At 42.8% G+C, this 21,129-nt stretch overlaps 1 protein-coding gene and 2 non-coding genes across 3 annotated transcripts; 1 reads left to right on the top strand and 2 right to left on the bottom strand.

Annotated features, from left to right (window-relative positions):
* The first annotated feature begins 3,241 nt into the window (after positions 1-3,241).
* Positions 3,242-4,578, top strand: LOC132884408 (uncharacterized). Its single transcript, XM_060918255.1, has 4 exons — positions 3,242-3,378; positions 3,423-3,571; positions 3,938-4,112; positions 4,320-4,578. The coding sequence occupies exons 1-4, from the start codon at positions 3,242-3,244 to the stop codon at positions 4,576-4,578; spliced, it is 720 nt and encodes a 239-aa protein (XP_060774238.1).
* A 7,417-nt stretch (positions 4,579-11,995) lies between these two features.
* Positions 11,996-12,068, bottom strand: trnar-acg (transfer RNA arginine (anticodon ACG)). The gene has a single exon. It is a non-coding gene; the product is annotated as a tRNA-Arg (tRNA).
* Positions 12,069-20,624: 8,556 nt separating this feature from the next.
* On the bottom strand, positions 20,625-20,697 carry trnaf-gaa (transfer RNA phenylalanine (anticodon GAA)). Its single transcript has one exon. It is a non-coding gene; the product is annotated as a tRNA-Phe (tRNA).
* Between the last annotated feature and the right edge of the window lie 432 nt (positions 20,698-21,129).

The following is a 21,129-nucleotide window of genomic DNA, read 5'->3' as shown; positions in this document are numbered from 1 at the left end:
TCAGAAAAAAAGTGTAAAAATATTCGTGAAAAATTACCCGAATGTCCCCGCGGCTTCAAAATCGTCGCACACCCTAACTTGGGGTCCCCGATTGTGGCTGAGGTGTCCACGAAGCCGTAGGACCTTTAGTTTCAGAGTTATTCAAAAACAAACCCTAACCCATTCATTTCAATGGAAGGCCCCGCCTTTTCAGGCTAGGGTCTCGCGCCGCTGGATTTTGGTACAGTAGGCCGGGCTGTACGAACCTGTGGCAAAACTTTCCTCCCACGTTTTTCGGGGGCCGAACCACAGGGGCGTGGCCTACCGTCTCGCACCTAAAACGCGGTCAAATCGTAACAAATGTGGTATCAGTAGATAGCCCTTATCAAGACGAAACGGGGGATACTTGTCTGACATCTGTACGACCTTCCTGTCCGGAACAGCGCCCCAAAACGCACTCGGCCAAAGGCCTCATAAAAATAGTTGAAAATATTCACAAAAAAATCAGGAAAAGGTGCTATTGACTCAGAATCAAGTCTACCCCCCCTAAATCGAGGGCGCTGAGCGTGCCTGACTTGGAACCAAGTCTCTAGCACCTTCCTGTCCCGAGATACGCCCAAAGGTGAAAGGTCAGAAAAAAAGTGTAAAAATATTCGTGAAAAATTACCCGAATGTCCCCGCGGCTTCAAAATCGTCGCACACCCTAATTTGGGGTCCCCGATCGTGGCTGAGGCATCCGCGAAGCCGTAGGACCTTTAGTTTCAGAGTTATTCAAAAACAAACCCTAACCCATTCATTTCAATGGAAGGCCGGTAGTGAAAATTTCCCCAAGTCCCACTTGCCAAAAAACTTCCCAGCGGAAGGTGTTAGGAGCATGTTTCAGCCCATTTGGAGTCTATCGGTACCTATTTTGGAGACATGATTTTTTAAAAATGTTTTTGAAAGGTTAGGCCTCGTTCCGGGTATAGGATACTGTCAATAGGCCTAATTCCGGAATTGAAGTCCAATGTCCTAACCTGGTCCAAACTCAATTTTGACGTGCTGGGACGTGCCCTCGGACCCTAAGCCATGCCCCCAAGGTGTTTTTTTGGGAAACCGGACAACTTTATCAGGAAAAAGGCCCATAACTCGGTCCACGAAAGACACCCGAGAAAACTTTTACCATAGGGCCGGACAGACCCGGCTCCTCTACCAAAACCCAAAGGCGCGAAACCTAGGCCCAAAAAAATTGACCGTTTTTGGAGGGAAAATGAAATTCCAACCTGTAAGTCTAAGCAATGAGTTAGGTTAGGATTCGTTCCGGAAATGAAGTCTATTTCCCTAACCCGATATTTGGCTGTTGGAACTCCTTCACTTCAGAGCGAGCCCTTTTGCAGGCTGAAAGTTGTATGTGTACAAAAAAGGATGCGTGGGGCTCAGGGTAACCATATTTAACGGATTTTTGAAAAAAAAAAAATTGGCCTCGTTGCCAGCCCCTACGGATGGGTCAAAGGCCTAATACCCTTACTCGACACCGTGGGCCTAAAATCATCCAAAATTTTTTTTTTCCACTCCCAGGGCTTATATGGGATGCTGAAACACAATATCCCATCAGAAATGACTTTTCTGACTTTCTTAGGCTACGTTTACATTACGTCGAATCAGCGGATCATCCTTAAAACGATTCGCGTTTACACTAAAACCGTTAGCCGTGCACACAGCAACGCCAATACGCGGATACGCTCGGCTCTGCAGGCATCCTGCGCTCCAAATCACTCTGCCCTGAACAGCGAGTGCCCTCTGGAGGGTGCGCACTCTGGCCCTGCGCAGCTCACACAGCGCGCAAGTGAAGTGCACAAGCCACGATTCGGGACTGAGCCGCTGTGTGTGAGATCCCAGAGCATATCACTTACTACTTGCAAGTGGAAGGATGGCAAGCCTAAAGACAATCATAACTACACAATGGGCAGTATTTGCATCAGTATTTGCAGTATTTTCATACTTTTATACTCTTTAATGAAAGGTGATACAAGGCGGAAGTCCGCGCCGTTTTTCAGCAGTCGCGTCACATGACCAACGCCAGCGAATCAGGAAGGTGGATGTCACAGTGACGTTGTCCAATGACGACGCCAGCTAGAGCTCAGCACAAGCGTATCCGCGTATCTGCGTATTCGCAATGTTTACACAGCACCGGAGCTGACACGATCTGGATTGAATACGTGGACGCTGGCGTATTCCCGTTTCCAGCCGATTCCAGGCGGTTTAATGTAAACGGACAGTGCATCCGCGAAGCAAACGAGACAGATACGGTCTAGTGTAAACGTAGCCTTAGAAGAAGCTCTTTGCTGCTACTGCCCATCCCCCACACACTTCTTTGAAGAAGCTCTCTGCTGCTACTGCCCATCCCCCACACACTTCTTTCACAAACAAAGGAGAGGTAAGTCAAACACAGGGTCTCTTATGTAGACAATATTTTTGGACTGTTTAGTCAGTTAGGAGATTAATCTTGAAGTAAGGAACATAATCTATTGTGTACACATTTTTCTGGAATGGAATATCTGTTGGACTTCAAGACTAGGGAATCGTATGTTATCACATGTGTAACTACTTTTTATTTATATTTTAGCATGCCACTGTGTCCATTATGCGATGTGGACCACAAATACCTCCGCCAACACCTCAGGAAAGGCCATCATGTGGTAAACAATGATGAGCTGGACCTATTAATGTTGTACACGAGTGGGCGGTGAGTTTTTTTTTTTTTAACAATATTGTATCAACTCAATGTCTGATATAATAGCATTTGATGTTTTTATATGCTTTTATGAGTTTAAGTTTTTTAAGTTATATTTCTCTTTATTTACTTCAGAGGAGTGAAGGGAAGACTCTATTGTATGGAGTGCCAGATAAAATATGTCCGGCTGGACAAACATTTCCTCCAGTCACACAAGAACTGGACGGTGAGCTTTTTGCACAGATATTTGCACACACATAAGAAACATGACATTGAGACATTGAGCTTTTTAAAAATATAATTGTACACAAAAGAATTCTGACAAGATGAGACAACAATTCTGTTTAAATCACTACACACTTATTACCATTCTTTATTAGGCTGAACAACGGAAGGACATGTACAACCAGGGGATACAAAAAAAAGCACTTGATGGCCTCAGGGCTCTGAGGTTGACTTTCCCGGTTCTTCCAATGGTCAGCCAGCTGGACATCACAGAAGAAGATCTCAGGGAGGCGCCAGCTGACCCAATCCCGCCCGCCTCCCCTGATGCCCCCGCCGGTCCTGCCGCCTCCCCCGATGCCCCCGCCGGTCCTGCTGCCTCCTGTGATGCCCCCGCTGGTCCTGCTGCCTCCCGTGATGCCCCTGCCGGTCCTGCTGCCACCTCCTCTGCTGCACCGGCACCTGCAAAAGGAAGCTCCATCCTCTCATGCCCCGGGTGTCGGGCAAGGGAAGAGGCAATCTGGCGCCTCCGCCATAACAACATTCTGCTTCGGGCTAAAATCAAGCTCCTTATGGGGAAAAAAGAAAAAAAGAGGGTGAAGTTTCAGAAGAGGAGGGAAGCTGCCACTGAAGATGACAGTGGAGAGCCTGGATATGGTTTGTATATTTTTTAAATGCTTTTTTCCCCACAGCTCTCCAAAGATTCATTTCCTTGCTAAACGGAGGCAGCTGTGACCTAATGGTTAGGGAGGTGGAGTTAAGATCAGAGAGTTGTAGGTTCAAACCCCACCCCTACTTCTCCCTACACCTCGATCCATGGCTGAAGTGCCCTTGAGCAAGACACCCAACCCCACATTGCTCCAGGGACTGTAACAAGATTGGTTCCAAGTCACCTATCCCCGCAATAGGGTCGGTTCCACAAATCAAGTCTATTGGCCTAACCCTAACTGTAAATCGCATTGGAAAAAACTGTCAGCAAAGGGTAATGTAATTTATTGTTAACTTCCTGCTGCATTTTTGTAGAAATACTCCTCTCAAAATATAAGGGACGCATCACCACCGAGAATGCCACATGCAAAGAGCAGAGCAACACGCAGCAGCGCGTGCAGTCGGTGCGCCAGTTCCTTATTAACAGTGCGGTGGGCGACGTGCCACATGCTGACCTGTTATATCTGCGCGACCACAGCAGGATCCGGGAGTAAGTACTGTTTTGTTAAATGTGCAGTAAACAGTATTTCATTGCCCTGTATTTATACTGAGCAATCACAAGGTTGAATCTATTCTGATAAAAAAAGTGTAATGTCAATGTAATGAATGTTGTGATGATCACTTATGTGGTCATGTGTGTCAAAGAAGTTGTCATTTGTGTCAAATCCCCAAAAATTATCTTTTTTAACTTTTTTAGAGCTGTGAGAACATGGGTTGCATCCGGCCTGAAGCCCACCACGGTCAAAAAGAAAATTATTGATACCAAGGATTTTCTTAAGTGGGTGGGAAGGGCGTGGCCGGGGGGTGTCCGGCTCTCACAGAGATCCATAGAGGGTCTCAAAGATGAGCTCTCTAGAGAGCTACGAAATCTGAGGGGCAGCGTGACGTCGCACGTGGTGTCTGTCAGGCGCAACAAATCCGGTAAGGTCATTACTGTGTCAGGGCCCAATCTGTAGACTGCAAACATAGATTAATTTCATTTAATATTTAATAGATATATTTCCCATATAGTCCTATTCATGTGTGCACTGTACCGTGAAGCTTTTGAAATCTCAATATACTTTTGAAATGATGATAAAGGTTGTCTATTCTATTCTATTCTATTCTATTCTATTCTATTCTATTCTGTTCTATTCTATTCTGCATTCCAGAAAATGTCCTCCCCTTGGCTGTACACTGCAGCTTCATTAAAAAGGCCAACAAGCTCCTGCCCCAATTTTTCAGTAAGTCTATACATACATTTACATATCCAAAATTATAAGGGTGTTAATGACTTACAATTGTTTATGCATATATTTTTTCCTGTAATATTTTATTTACGTTTTCTTAGAGAAAGCTGTGACAACCAAAAAAAGGCCCCAAATTCAGAGATTTCTTGCCCTGCTGGCGGGGCTGATAATTAGTGACACTGGCCACAGGATCACAGTGTTGAAAAACATGAGGAGGACTGATGTCCTAGAGGCTCGGGAAGCGGGGCAGTGCCACGTGATATACGTATGTTTTCATCTCCATTCATGTGTTTAGTAAAGCTCTTTCATATATTTTAAAAACAATATATTTCATATATTGGACATATGGGGCACCCGTGGCTTAACCGCCCCTTTGGATAAGTGTAATGTAATGTAATGTAATGTAATGTAATATGTCTGTTTTACTCATCGTGTCCTCATACAGGTGAAGGAGCACAAGACACGCCGCACATTTGGCGATGCCAGGGTGCCTGTGCACGCCAATGTCTACCGCATGATGAAGACCTGGATGAAAAGGAGGGAGGACCTGCAGGGCTGGGGAGGCCCCTTCTTTTTTTCCAGTAGTGCTGGGGGGAGGGCGCCACTCCTCTTGGAGGATTTTAAGAGAACCTGGCTGGACCTGGGCTTCCCCGCACCCCCACCAACGTTTAACGCTCTAAGGAGCTCATTGGCCACTCATGCGAGTACAAGAACGGTCCCTGTCACAGTATGTATGTATGTATGAAAGTATGTTTGTATTATATATATGTATAAGAGTTCAATATCAAATTTAATTGTTCAGGTCTCCAAAACACGTACCAATACACTCCAAATGGCCTGAAACATGCTCCTAACAACTTTCCCCAGGAGGATTTAGGGCTGTGGGAGAACAAGCCCGAAGTGTCCCCATGACCTTCTGTTCCATACTGTTCTATTAAAAGTGTGTTTTGAAATGTTTGATGTTATTGTATTTCTTTAAAGTTTTTTTGGCTTATTAAAGATATGGAAGTGCATTAAAGTTATTGAATTGCAATAAAATGTTTTTTGGTGTCCAGGTTCCAGATCTCAAGTCACAACCCTATTTTGTTCCATATATCAAGTCTGAATTCCAGATATCAAGTCTCAATATCTGGAATTGAGACTTGATATCTGGAATTCAGACTTGATATCTGGAATTGAGACTTGATATATGGAATTGAGACTTGATATCTGGAATTAAGTCTGAATTCCAGATATCAAGTCTGAATTCCAGATATCAAGTCTAGTGTAATAGCAATGGCATTTGATAGAGGAGCCCAGTCTGTACGACCCTGTGGTGAAAGTTTCCTCCAATGTCTTTCAGGGAGCGAGATATAAGGGTTTTTCCTGATAAAGTTGTCTGTTTTCCAAAGAAAAGAGTGTGGTGAAGTGTCTTATGGTCTGGTGGCACATGTCAGCACATCAGAATTGAGTTTGGAGCAAGTTCCAAAAAACTAGTCTGGAACCCAGAAACCGAGTCTGGGGGGTGTGGCTTAGGGCCAGGGTTGGTGCCCCAGTCTATCAGAATGGAGTTTGGAGCAAGTTCCAAAAAACTAGTCTGGAACCCAGAAACCGAGTCTGGGGGTGTGTGGCTTAGGGCCAGGGTTGGTGCCCCAGCCTATCAGAATTGAGTTTGGAGCAAGTTCCAAAAAAGCAGTCTGAAATTCCACAAACTAGGTTCTTGGAATATTCCAGGAACCTAGTCTGTGACAATGGCCACCCGGTGGTAGGGTACTATATTGCAACAAAATTAGTGGAAATTAGGCTTAAGGGGTTTTATTGCGGTATAAAATTGTAGGAAGGTCGAAAATTTATTTCAAAGGTGTCAAAAAATTTGTAATAACCTTCTACACAATCTCCAAAAGTGACCTATGCCACAGGATTATTATTTAATAGCTTTTTTGGGACTTGATTTGTGGAATCGAATTCCACCTAGACAGTCTATTCTCCTACATTTTCAAATGTTTTAAAGATTACTATTTTGGACTTTTGTGAAGCCAAGTACAACAGCACCATCATAAAGAAGAAGAAAAGAAAAATAAACAATGATATAAAATGAGGCTTTGGGCAAACTGAATGAGCCCAGCGCTGTAGATTCACTCAGCGAATCAGGAACAGCCTTGTCAGATGATTACACAGAGTGACACGCCCCCTAGTTATAATCTCCATATGGACTAATACTAACCCCATTTCCAGAAAAGTTGAGATATTTTCCAAAAAGCAATTAACACAAATATCTGTGATGTGTTAATTCATGTGAACCTTTATTTAACTGACAAAAGGACAAAGATGACAAAGATGAGATTTTCAAAAATTTTACTCACCAACTTAATTGTATTTTGTAAATATAAACAAACTCAGAATTTGATGCCTGCAACACACTAAAAAAAAAAAAAGTTGGTTTATCTAATGGTTATTAGATGGTTTCAAGATGGTGGCATGTACGGTACGGATGCAGCAGTCCCTCGCAAACCCAATAACATGGTGTTTTGAAATGTTTCTTCAACTATGTCTACATGTTTGTATATGTTAAGACACAAGTACAGTTGCCAGTTTCTGTTGAATATTGGCAGAACAAGTGAACACAGCTTGACAAGCAGCACAAGAACAAAATCTCTAGAGCCTCAGCCTACTCTGCCAGATCACAACGTCACTGACTTCAAGTACTGTTTCCTATCAGGAGAGGGGGCACTGCAGGCATTGTGAGAGGAAGCAGGGAAGGGGAAAGTGCAGAGGGACATGGGCTAGGCTAGCGGCTCATCCAAATAGACCGGCAGTACCAGCCATCATATTCGCCAATGTTCATTCCATAGACAATAAGATGGACCATGTACACCTTCTGAGAGCCACCCAGTGCGACACAAGAAAATGTGTTTGTATTTTCACAGAAACATGGCTAAATAACATCATCCCGGATTCCGCCATACAGCTAGACTGGCTAATGTGCCACATAGCTGACGGAGCCTGGGGAGTGGGAGGTAAGACCAAGCAATGCTCAGTGTCGGGATATGATAGTGGTTTCTAAACACTGTTCAGCTCTGGTGGAGTTTATGATTATGAAGTGCTGAACTTTTTACCTGCTGATGGAATTTACAGCTATTTTGTTAGTAACTGTATACATTCCACCCAGCACTAATAACAGCAACAGAGAGGCAGCACTAAATGAACTGTACCAAGCTATCAGTGAGCAAGAGCCAGCCCACCCAGATAGATTTCTTATTATTGCTGGGGATTTTAACTCTGCCAATCCAAAGTCTGTTTTACCCAAGCTACACAAACATGTTGATTTCCCTACAAGAGGAAATAATACACTGGACCTTGATTTCACTAACAACAAAGGAGCATACAAGGCTGCCCCCTCCCCCACCTCGGACTCTCTGACCACATCACAGTTATGCTAAAGCCAGCATACAGGCCAAGGGTGAAAGTGACCAAATCAGTTCTGAAAGAGATACGTGTGCAGCCAGAGGTGCTACTTCTGCACTTCAGAACTGTTTCGACATTACAGACTGGGGCAGTGATGCAGGCAGCCATGTACAACCAAAACATAGACCTACTGACCCTTCACACACCTTCTTCAGTCCCCTGCCTTCTGGAAAAAGGTACCAGAGCCTCCAAGCTAGCTCCACCAGACTGGCGAGCAGCTTTATATACCATGCTGTCAGGATGCTGAATTCTCTCTCTCTCCCCTATCTCCAAATAACTCAGTCTGTTACTAAAATCCATCTGTAGTATTGTCAAGTAATAAAGCACTTGTCACTTTATGACACTTCCTCGCCTCAACATCTGCTCACGACTCATCCTGTAAATGGATCATGATTTGCATATTGCAGATACTCCCATATCCTTTAGGGTTGCCACGTCTGAGTTGTAAAAAACCGGGACACATCGGTCGGCGGCCGCGCCTGCGCGCACGTACGAGCGCGGGGGTTGAGGGCTGCGGACACGCACATCTACGATGCCTTATGCCTTATGTGAATGTTCACGTTTAAAAATAAAACAGTTCAACTGGTGCAGTTAGGCGTTTAGTTAAAATTCATTTTGTCTTCTTAACCCTTAAATGGGCACTACCACAAATATTATTACAAAAAATAATTTCATATAGGAATGATCTTATTTGGACGCCAGTATTTTTTTTAACAAATATTTAATAGTAGGCTAACAGCCCCCTGAAGAGTCTCTCCTCCCATTCCGTTTCCAAATCAAAATAATACAAATATAATCAATATAATTTCTCTCAGTCTGCTTCGTTGTTGTTTTAGCCTTTTCTCTGGAGAACTGAACTTTAAAAGTTAGACTACCGTATCATACCAAATAGCCCTAATCCTTTGTTTTAATCACAAGAGAGAGGTGCTATGTTATTGGGACAACCGATTTATTCATTTCTCACGCCAGTGTTCAGGCATTCTTTTTTGATATATTTAATGATTTATTTAATGATTCATTTATTGATGAAATTGGCCCAGGCTTTAGAACCAGCCTTTATCAGAATCTGAACATAGGAAGTAGACAGCCAGCCTACTCGCGCACCGACCAAGGGAACTCTCACCTCTTGTTTGGTATTACGGTATTCCAGTAGCTTTGATTTCGCGCGGCCGCCGTTGTATTGACCACGATCACCTAGCAACGGCGACTGGCTGCGTGCGCAAACATTCGGTGAGGCCGCACAAGTAGCTGCCTACAATATGCCCGCTTACGTGAAAACTATTAATATGTTAAGTGGCTGCGAGAAACATTAATGATTTGTGTTTATTTCAATGGGGGATAATGTGAGGAAGTAAAAAACCGGGACAAAACGTGTCCCGGGAAGGTTATTCCATTTTCCTGGACATTTTCCATTTTCCACAAAAAAACCGGGACAATCCCGGAAAAACCTGGACGTGTGGCAACACTAAGTCCTTAGCCATTTTGCAATGTTACTATTACCATTTGCACTAATACAATTTGCGCTGTTTCTGCTTGTGTGGTATTGTGTGTGTGTGTGCTTTTTTTTTTTAAATCAATGCTTGTTTTGTTTGTGTATTTATGTCTACACTGAGGGTCTTGGAGAAACAATATTCCAATCTGTGAAAAAGCCTGTTTGCATGGCTCCGTCCTCCATTGCACAGTTGCTCTGTTCACTAGCTGAGCTCTAGTGCTCCCTTTTTAGTGAGCTCAGTCAGCAGGCTGGTAAATTCCAAAAAATTAGGAAAAACCTCCTGTAATAGCCAGCCAGCCCCTGGAACTGCCTCACCCCTTTTTGGTCTTGAGTCTTGGGCAGGCCACAATCACTGCATTCTTATCAATTTAGGGACGCACCTGCCCATGACCCAAGTGAAAGCCCAGATACTGTACTTCCACCCACCAAATTGCACACTTCCTTGGGTTTGTTGTGAGTTGTGCATATTTCAGTGATCTCAGGACAGCCCTTGGGTTTTGGAAATGCCACTGCCAATGTCCCTGTGTGCTCATGACAGGAATTGGACTACTGTATGATGCAATGGCTGGAGCACACCTATGCAGAGCAGGGACCTAATCTGTGAGCAATGTCCACTGAGTAAGCCAGCTGGTCCACGATGTCCAGGGAGACGTGTTCGAAAATGTCAGCAATGATATTCTTCACTTTCTCACCTGCTTGCTCCGGAATGCCAGACACTCGTAGATTCCATCTTCTTTTATAGGCATCCAGGTCGCTGCATTGTTTCTGAGGACACTGTTCTCTTTTTCTAAGATGTGGACTTTACTTTGTAAGGCGACGACTTTATTTGTCACGTCTTCTACCTGTTTCCCCATAGAATCAAGGACGTCGGTGACACTTTTAATGGGATTTGTATTATCTTTAACCATTGCCTCAAGTGACTGCAGCCGTTTGAAAGATTCTTCTTGCATCTTTTCAATTCTTTCCATTATTATTAGCAAAAGCACGATGGGCACAGCCTCTTTATAATCCTCGTCATTGGCACGCGTCTTCGACTTTTTGGCTGGTCGTGGTTTCGGAGTTTCTGGTAGTGGCACGAAACACTGTTCCATTCCGTCTTGTAAAGCATCTGGTTCAAACTTTTCACTCAGAGACTTTCTGGCATAGAAATCCATTACAGCACAGCTATCTTCCTCTGTTTCCATATTGACGAATAACCTGAAAAAAGTAGCAAGTATGCTTACCAACTTATGTTCACTTCTCCTTTAGTTAGCAGGTTCACTGAATGGTTAACTCAAGGCGCAAGCTAGATAACAGTGAATAAAATGAAAGAAAACAAGGATTAAAAAATTGTTTCTGAGCGAGGTCCTTGTAGTCGCTATTTAGTTTATCAATTAGGTTCATTCTAATCAGCCCTTAAGCATATTTAGCAATTCAGCACATTAGGTTTCATTCATCATGTTGCGGAGCTACACAAATCACATATTACACTGATGCCATCTTGGCTGCCCCCCTGTTGCTCTTCTTCTTCACGAGCAACTTGGCTTGTATATTTGTCCACCTCTTTCTCCGTGGCTATAGGTTCTAAATCATCCTCAGACAACCAACCAAAGATTGAGGATGAATTTAAAGAGCCTTTTTGTCTCTTTCAAAAGAATTAGTTTCAAGAATGGACGCCACTGCAGAGAATAGTATAGAGTCCAGGTGGACACAAAAAAAGGGATTGGTGCACATGATGTCACGCATGCAGCACCGCTAACCTGTAAATCGCTGCGATCTAATAATGGCGGACAAGCTTTTAGTGATTTTTGGAGCAGAATTCATATGCAAAAATGTATTTTTGAACGAATTTTTTTATTTATATGCTAACTTAGAAGAAGAAGAAACCTTTATTTGTCACATGCACACTTCAAGCACAGTGAAATTCATCCTCTGCATTTAACCCATCTGAAGCAGTGAGCACACGCAAACACGCCCGGAGCAGTGGGCAGACACACCAGAGCACCCGGGGTTAGGTACCTTGCTCAAGGGCACTTCAGCCCAAGGCCACCCCACGTTAACCTAACTGCATGTCTTTGGACTGTGGGGGAAACCAGAGCACCTCGAGGAAACCCACGCAGACATGGGGAGAACATGATCCACACAGAAAGGCCCGTGTCAGCCACTGAACCCAGAACCTTCTTGCTGTGAGGCAACAGTGCAAACCACTACACCACCCTTTAAAATTTTCGAGCCAGCCAGGAGTCGAACCTAGAATCTTCTGATCCGTAGTCAGACGCGTTATCCATTGCGCCACTGGCCCTATAACTTTGCAGCCTATTTGAGCACATCACACACAGAAAGCCAGAGATTTTATGATGCAATTTTCATGAGACCAGCACTTTCAGAACGATGCAGCCAGCATTCCTTTAATTTTTTTTTCTAACAGGTGAACAATTTAAGGTCAACCCTGGGCTTATCCAGGATTTCAACCTTGGACCTCTCACAAGCGAAGCGAAAATCATACCAGACAAAGCCAGACGACCCACACAAAAGCGCTTATGTGCCACTGGAATTTATATCTTTCAAAGTTTTGACTTTTCATGTCTGCAGGATCCTGCTCAACATTTGAGATGGTTGCATGAGATGTGTGGAGGAAAGCAGGTTCATGTTACTTTTGCTTTCTTCAGAAAATCTCTATGGCTAACCTGACCAAAGTGCCAGGCTCACTGGTATGGCAATTAGAGCACATACTGTCACGCCCGGCTTTGCCTTGCTGAGAGTGCTCACTCCTTCCGCATGTATTGAACTTTAACTTGTCCGCCCATACGGAAAAGATATAGACAAATCATATACTATTTTTACATGTTTTATCTGAACTCTAGAAGATTTGTATATGACAGTGAAACCAGCTATAGGATTTTTGTAAAATATGTTTAGCATGAAACATATAAAACTTTGCAACCTGCAAAGGCTGTATATGTGACTAGTCCGTCATACAATATCCTTACAAATGTCAGAGAAACTTCATTTTAACCACATGACAATTGCTGTAGGCCTTTCACTTTGTGTGTGTGTGTGTGTGTCACTGGGAGTGGGTGAAGAGAGGAGAGAGCTTGCTGGGCGGCATGGGGGAATGCAAATATACAACCTTAAAAACATTAAAGAGCACTGTCAACATCTCTCCCACTGATAAAGCATATGAACATCTGACATGCTGTAAACAGATTTTCACTCTGCAAAGTCCTAATTGTTACAAAGGTCATAGGTCACAAAGGTCAAACATATATTGATTGCAATAATAGAAAGAAGAAAGCAGCTATACACTGTATTTTGTCACTTTATTGAAGAAATACAACATTTTATGCACATATTCCCTTATAACATGTACTGTATAATTTCATATTACAACTGATATACACAATTAATTAATTCCATCATTTACAGTAATGTGTTTTTATTAATCGACAAACAACTGGGCTGGACTGAGTACACTGAATATACATACATGGCTTAACTATCTGTACAGTGTTGATGGCTTTGTGAAAGCCTGTGGGAAAATGGATAGCTGACATGTAATTCAGAGAGGTTTTGACGATTGATCCTTTGGCAAACCTCTGACTTGTGCAATTTCCATGGTTTCCAATGGCATATAAAACAATCATCACCAGTGTCAATAAAGTGGGAAATTCTAAAAATACTCCCATCTTTCAAAAGCACAACAGAATTGTTTCTTTGTTTTGTTTTGGTGTAAGTATGGCCATGAACAATTTCTCCATTTACAGCCATTCTCCTGTAGTACTTAACAGTAGTCTTTGTTGGAATATCCTTCACTTTGTGGATGGCAGCCTGGTCACAGGCAGAGATTACTCTTAATTGTGGTGAGCCAATGGCTGTCACCTCACTGAACCTCTTGACATGGTGCTTTCCAGGTCTCATGTCTTTGCAAAACTCTTTAACCTCTGCTGGTGCATCTGCTAGAAATTGCTTTGCTAAACGGGGGAATGCGCGGGCCATTACTACCCGTTTGCAGATCTGCTGTGGAACAGCTTGGCTACTTTTCACCTGTTTCAGGAGGTACCCATTAAAATCTAGAGTCAACAATTCCCCTGCGGGAAACTGTGAGAGTGATGCAGTGCGCGTAGCAGTCACAGTTGCTGGAGCTGAGCTGTACTGTGTGAATGTGTGACTTGCCATGAAGCTACAAGCCTGTGTCTCTCTGAGAGGGAGCAGCCCCTCCCTCCCGTGTGTGTGTGTGTGTGTGTGTGTGAGAGCGAGCATCCCCTCCCCCACCCGTGCGCTGCGAACAGAGAGACAGAGAAGCACACAAAAAGGGCAGTTTTTCCTCAGGGGGGACCCCCCAAACAATGGGGATTTACATGAAAACGGAAGAAGATATTCACAAAGTTCTTTCACAGTGAGCACCACAAGGGTCTCCTGAACACACTGATGTAATTTTTTTTGTCTGTAGTGTAAAAAATGAGGTCACTAGAGTGAGTTAAAGACAAGTGCCAGGATTAGTTTATGGCATGAGGAAAGTCATGGACTCGATGACTACTCCTACTACTTCACCAGTAGTAGGTAGTATAGCTGGGTGGTCATCCACTTCAGGACCCACTTCTGAAGTATCACCAAAATCCACAGCCCACTCTCCCACTGCATCACCAATGGCCCAGTCACCTAAGGTAATTGATTTTCAAAGAATAAATGAACACAGTATAGAAAATGAATCTACTGCATGTGAGACATCTTTGGAAAGTGTGTACTATTGTATAGTGTAATTTACTCTTATTACCTTGCCCCTCACGGGGTATTTGGCCAGGTATTGCAATGATGCTGTCTGTATGTCTGTTTGTCCACCTGTGTGTGTATCCTCTGCAGTGGGAGCCAAACACACATCATCATACAATCTTGGACAAACACACACATGCACACACATCTATGCATAATGCAATGTTAAAAAGCCATCTGTAGCATTGGTCAGGAGCCCAGGTTGCCATCTCTGATTGCATTTTTACAGTCTTAAAGCAATATTCTGGGAAAGAAGCATTGTAGGATCCTTTGTTGGTTCCCATGATCAAATGGACCCTAGACCCTAGAATGCTTCTATGAACTATTGCTTTGAAGTGTATTGTGATTGGGGGGAGGAAAAAGTAAAAAATATTCCAGCTTTAATGCCGTTCTTGTGTCCTCATTTAAACAGGTGGAGATTTATCCTGGGACAGGAGTGATGGTGGATAAGCTGGCATGGACCTATGCCCTCAATTCAAACACAGTCACAGTCTTTGTCAGGCATCTGATCACTGCTGTTTTCCCTCTGGACACTCTACTAGTCAATAACCTATGGGGCACCAAAAGGACTGGAGCTGGCGATCGGCTACCCCTGGATAAAGTGAAAGTCAATGCAATTTACAGTAGGTTTTCAGCTACAGTATTATATAATGAAGATGTTTTACACTATTATGCATCTGATGACAAGAGCCTTCTAAGTTTTTGCATTTTTTTGTTTTTTCTTTTGTGGGTGCAACTATCGAGCGGTTTCCGCAGACCCCTCTTTCAACTATTGGCTCAGCGATCAATGCCAAAATCACTGAACTAAAGGCAAAAAACAAATCTGTCACACCTTGAGGTTAAACTGCATTTTATGCAGGGCATGTTAGTGAGATTTTTTTTAGAGTTATATATATATATTTTGTTTATTGTAATGCTGCTGTTTTGTACATTTTTGTTCATTTTGTGAAGCATTACCTGTCATGGTCCTACCTGTGGGCTTCTCTCTTCAGGTAACATCTCCACTCAGCATTAACGGCCACGTCCACACTCACTTCCTCTTATTATCTTTCAGTGACTGTCATTGGCTGTTGCCAATCACCTGCTCCCCCCATGTGTATTTAAGCTGCAGTCCTCCCAAGCCTCTGTGTCAGATCGTCTGCAACTCTCAGCCTGATAACCTGCTCTGTGTTCCTACTACTCTGACTCCTGAAAATATCCTGTTCTGTCTGACTCTGTCTGCTTTCCAGCCACGGTAACCTAATCTGCCTTCCGTTCTGTCGACTCTGCCTCTCGCCTGCCTCTCCTGTACCTTCGCCTGATCTCCAGCTCGCTCAGCCCTGCTGCTCGGCTGCCTCTCCATCTTCCTGGTGTGTGCAGCCCTGCCTGGAGCCCTACTCACCTGACCCTGCATTTCTGTCCCCTATCTTGCTACCTGATTTGTGACTCTGTGTTCCAGCCTGCTCTCTACTCCTGCCTGCTGAGGTACTGCTTGCTGGGAGACTGCCTGAAACCCAAGTACTGTCAGCCTGTAGCCACAACTCTCTGACTTCGCCTGATCCTGTCAGATTTCAGCTGCTAAGTAGGGTCAGGTCTATTTAGTACTTGGATGGGAGACCTCAGATATTACCACCAGCCATCCCTGCCTCTCAGTTCTCCTGCCACTGGACTTCACCCACTCCCTTTTCCCCTGTTATTAATAAACTGTGGTTTGAGCGCGTTTGGTCCCTGACAATTACCAAGCCACGTCCGCCCTTGCTACGAAGGTGTTAAAGTTCAGTGAATAAACCTAAAAGTGATACGAAAAAACTGTGTTTTCCTGACATTGACAGTAATTGGTTGACATTTTAAAAACATAGATAAACCTGAACAATTCATACAAAAAAACTCTTCTATTTTTACATTTATAGTAATTGATCGACATATAAAAACATCTATAAACCTAAAGAAGTCATACAATAAACCTGTCTTTTTCAGTAGGTTGACATATAAAAAACATAGAGAGCCATCATAGAATACCTTTACGATACATCCACAATTCAAACAAAAACATATATGTTTGTGTGGATTTACATATAAAAGGCATATACATTTTAAACTGTAAAATATAATTTAAAACTACAAATATTACATGAAGCATACAAAGACGGTGTAATTCATCATACACATTATCTGTAAAAACCATGCACAATGTTCCCTTCATACATACTAGATTTTCATAAAAAATTTGTATGAGGGAAATGCAAAAGGGGCCACTTTCAGGAGTAAATTATACATGGCATATATATTTATTTATAAATCCTTATATAAGGATTTACTGCTGAGACAGTGATAAATTCTTATAAGTTCTTTACTGTTTTTTTTTCGTATGGGCTTGTTTATCATGGGTCATGTGGTTTTCTGCTCAACGATACAAAGCCTCAAAGCGGGGCTTCATCTGCCCCCTTATTCTTGATACGCGCTTCAAAGTCTCATTTGGCCATCACGATCTTTAAACAGTGATATCAATTAAAACTATGGTCAGGTTAAGGTAGGACAACAAATGCAAGTGTATGTTGATCTTTGTGGAGTTTATTAAATATATCGCTCAGTAACTGGCAAGGCAAGTCTAAAATGCCCATTATGAGTCTTGAAAGTATTTGTGTGTGTGTGTGTTTTGAATATATTATGAAGCCATTGACAACAACAACAAAAATATACGAAATCATTGTACTTAGCAACCAAAAAGTGTGATCCTGAGTGTGAACATAGATCTGGAGCAGGAGACCGAGCCAAGACACCTCATCTTATTATCTCTAGCCACTTTATCCTGTTCTACAGGGTCGCAGGCAAGCTGGAGCCTATCCCAGCTGACTACGGGCGAAAGGTGGGGTACACCCTGGACAAGTCGCCAGGTCATCACAGGGCTGACACATAGACACAGACAACCATTCACACTCACACCTACAGTCAATTTAGGCCAAGTTTACATTAGACCGTATCTGTCTCGTTTTCTTCACAGATGCACTGTCCGTTTACATTAAAACGCCTGGAAACGCCAGGAAACGGGAATCCGCCAGGGTCCACGTATTCAATCCAGATCGTGTCTGATCTGGTGCTGTGTAAACATTGAGATACGCGGATACGCTGTGCTGAGCTCTAGCTGGCGTCGTCATTGGACAACGTCACTGTGACATCCACCTTCCTGATTCGCTGGCGTTGGTCATGTGACGCGATTGCTGAAAAACGGCGTGGACTTCCGCCTTGTATCACCTTTCATTAAAGAGAATAAAAGTATGAAAATACTGAAAATACTGATGCAAATACTGCCCATTATGTAGTTATGATTGTCTTTAGGCTTGCCATCCTTCCACTTGCAAGTGGTAAGTGACTTGCGCACAGCGGCTCAGTCCCGAATCATTGCTCGTGCACTTCACTCGTGCGCTCTGTGAGCTGCGCAGGGCCGGAGTGCGCACCCTCCAGAGGGCACTCGCTGTTCAGGGCAGAGTGATTTGGAGTGCAGCTGCTGAGGAGGAAGCGATGAGCCGCACTGACACATTTCTCAACTTACGTGCCGAATTAATCATGTGATTAGCGTATCCGTGTATTGGCTTTGCTGTGTGCACGCGAATCGTGTATTGGCGTTGCTGTGTGCATGCTAATCGTTTTTAAAAATGCTAATCTGATGATCCGCTGATACGGTCTAATGTAAACCCCACCTTAGAGTCAGCAGTTAACCTAACCTGCATGTCTTTGGGGAAAATCAGAGTACCCGGAGGAAACCCACACAGACAACATGCAAACTCGACGCAGAAAGGCCCTTGCCGGCCATGGGGCTCAAACCCGGACCTTCTTGCTGGAAGGCAGCAGTGCTAACCACTACACCACCCCATGCCAAGACACACTGAATATATATTTTATTGACTGATCTAACCCCCCCCGTTTATTTATTTTAACTCATTATATCATTGATATTATATCATCTGGAATTATGTAACTTTGACAAGTGATCAGCTTTCAGTGTAACATAACTGTGTGAAAGTTTTTGTACAGTGCAGTTGGATTTCCTGTCACTGTGGGCTGCAGAGCACAGTAGTATAGTGCAGAGTCTGATACAGCAGCAGAGGAGATGAGCAGATCCACTTGGTTATTCTTTTCATCAACTTCAGCAGAGAGACGTGGTGGGATTGAATCACTTTTATGTCCACTTTGTGATATAAAAAGAAGGAAGTCAGGTTTAGATTTTGGATATTGCAGGTAGTTTCCTGTACCACTTGATTTGTAGCTGCAGGACAGAGTAACATCACTGCCTTCATCTATAATTGTATGAGTGAAAAGTGGCTTTATGGAAGCTGCCATAGAGAAGAGAGCATGCACATTCTCATTTTTCTTCCCACCACACAGATGAATAAATCACTAATTCAATGCTTAATATTTCTGCAATAATGAAAAGTCAAAGTTAACTCACCGAGTGAAAGCCACAGACACATGAATATAACAGTGAACATGATGAATGGTCTCAGCTGAGTGAAAGTATTCTTTCTGTACTATGATATGTTCACATCATAAAGGTTCATGAAGCTCCAGCCCACAGCACCACATGACAGTGTCACCATTGTTACTGACAGATTGTTGATTCTTACTGAAGCATCCTGGCTTTACATTCAGCCTCACATGGGGAACCTGTCTTCAACTCTGACTGTCAGCAGAATTCATGGAATTATGAAAAATCAATCATTCTGTTCTGTAAAAATATACCGTAATTGAATAAATAAATCATTAAATCTTTAAATTTCATGTTGCATTTGTTTTATAAGTGGTTTTGCTGCATTAGGGACTTTAGCCTTATCAGAAATTGCTGTGAATAAGTCATGATAAATAATTTAGTATAAAAGCTATTATTACTAGTAATAATGAAGCCTGAGGTGAGGAACAAACCAGCTGCTGCTCTTGGTAATATTATGAAAGATGCCACCAAGCCATTAGCTTATAATCAAAGGCTTGAATTTAGCTTTTCCCTGCTATTAAAAAACACAACCTAGTTACTGATATTAAATTACTGCACCAAAGGTTAATGGAAAAATAGTGAATTAAAGATTATTAAACTCACCTGGCACTGATGCTGCATGAAAAACTCACGCGTCTCTCGACAATCCGGTTTTCCAGTTGCACTCAGTACAGACAGTGTTGTATTGCTCCGCTTATTTTAACAGGCCATTGTTAGGGAAATAGTCTTCTTCCGCCGGTGGAAGAAGTCCCTTCTTGTTTACTGCAAAATGTGTATATTTTGGATAGAATTCGAAATATGACTTATCTGCAATGTATTCCCATTCTTCAATGTTGCCTTAAAGACACTGCAAACAGTTGTTTTTTTTCTGTAGCTCCCATCCCCCATTCCCACCTTATTTTTCCTCTCCTTTTTTCCAACTGATGACGTACAAACCCAAGTTCAATCAACACATACAAATCTGCAAAATTCTCAAATAGTCAACACAATGGATAGCAATAAGTTTTACTTTCTAAAACTCATAAAGTTGAGTTCAAAATCCAAAAATTGTCAGAGCTCTTTGTGTTAAAGAGAGGTAGTAAGTGGACATAACTAAATGAGGCTGCAATTTTTTACAGTGTTTGGTTATTCCGCAGTGCCAAATACATTACTGTTTCTGAAATGTGATCAGGAAATTTTACTGGATCACAGCAGATATATATTGGGGCATGTGCCCCAGTAAAATGGGTCTGGTGACACCGATGGACAACTCATAAATTCAAGCAACAGGTTAAACGCAAGCTTGACCCTTCCTGTGCGGTGAGCTCTTTGGGATGGCGCTTCTGACTTTTGTTTCCAGATTGTAGGAACTGCTCCGTGTACCAGACATCAATCAAATCCTTCTATGTGAATCTGCCTCACAAATTTATCTTTTGCAAAATGTATGGAGCAGACACCAAACTGTCCTGTCGGCTTGAAGTTACCTCTCTTTGTTGGTACAAATCAAACCCATTCATTCTGCAAGTGGCCTGCTGACTTTGGGCTACAATGGATCAAAATTCTGCTTTTTTCCATCAGCTACGCTTGAACACCCTTGAAGGGCACACCTCTTAAGTGTCAAAGGCTTAGATGACCACACCCCAGTGCCGAAACCCAGGATTGAACCAGGGACCTTTAGATCTTCAGTCTAACGCTCTCCCTACTGAGCTATTTTGGCAAGATCATGCCACCATCTGAGCGGTCACGTCACCGATATAAACATGAGTAGTTGCTAAATCCAATCGGTAAGGTCACATGGTGTTCCTTTTGAACCAAAATCTAATGAAATATAGTGTTTAAAATAATAGATAGTATCATCTGGAAGCATTACATATGTAATGTGGTAATTGATTAATGAAACTCTTTTATGTTGTTGGCAATTTGTTTTATTCCAAGCATGTTTTTAATTAAATGAACAAATGTTCACATGAAAGAATGAGCAAATAATAAGCTAAATAATGAGGTAAATGTGTTCTCTGTGCTCGCTCATTTCACTGTTACCCCCCAGTCTTGATTATTTCAACTGTTATCCAAAGAGTCAAGTGAATAATGATCTCCCTTATAAGTGCACACAGAGAGAGAGAGAGAGAGGTTTTGATCTGTGTGTAGT

The sequence above is a fragment of the Neoarius graeffei genome, chromosome 1 (assembly GCF_027579695.1).
Source record: "Neoarius graeffei isolate fNeoGra1 chromosome 1, fNeoGra1.pri, whole genome shotgun sequence".
In the NCBI taxonomy this organism is placed as follows: domain Eukaryota; kingdom Metazoa; phylum Chordata; class Actinopteri; order Siluriformes; family Ariidae; genus Neoarius; species Neoarius graeffei.
Note: the sequence above shows the minus strand (reverse complement) of the source record. Positions and strands in the feature narration are given on the sequence as shown.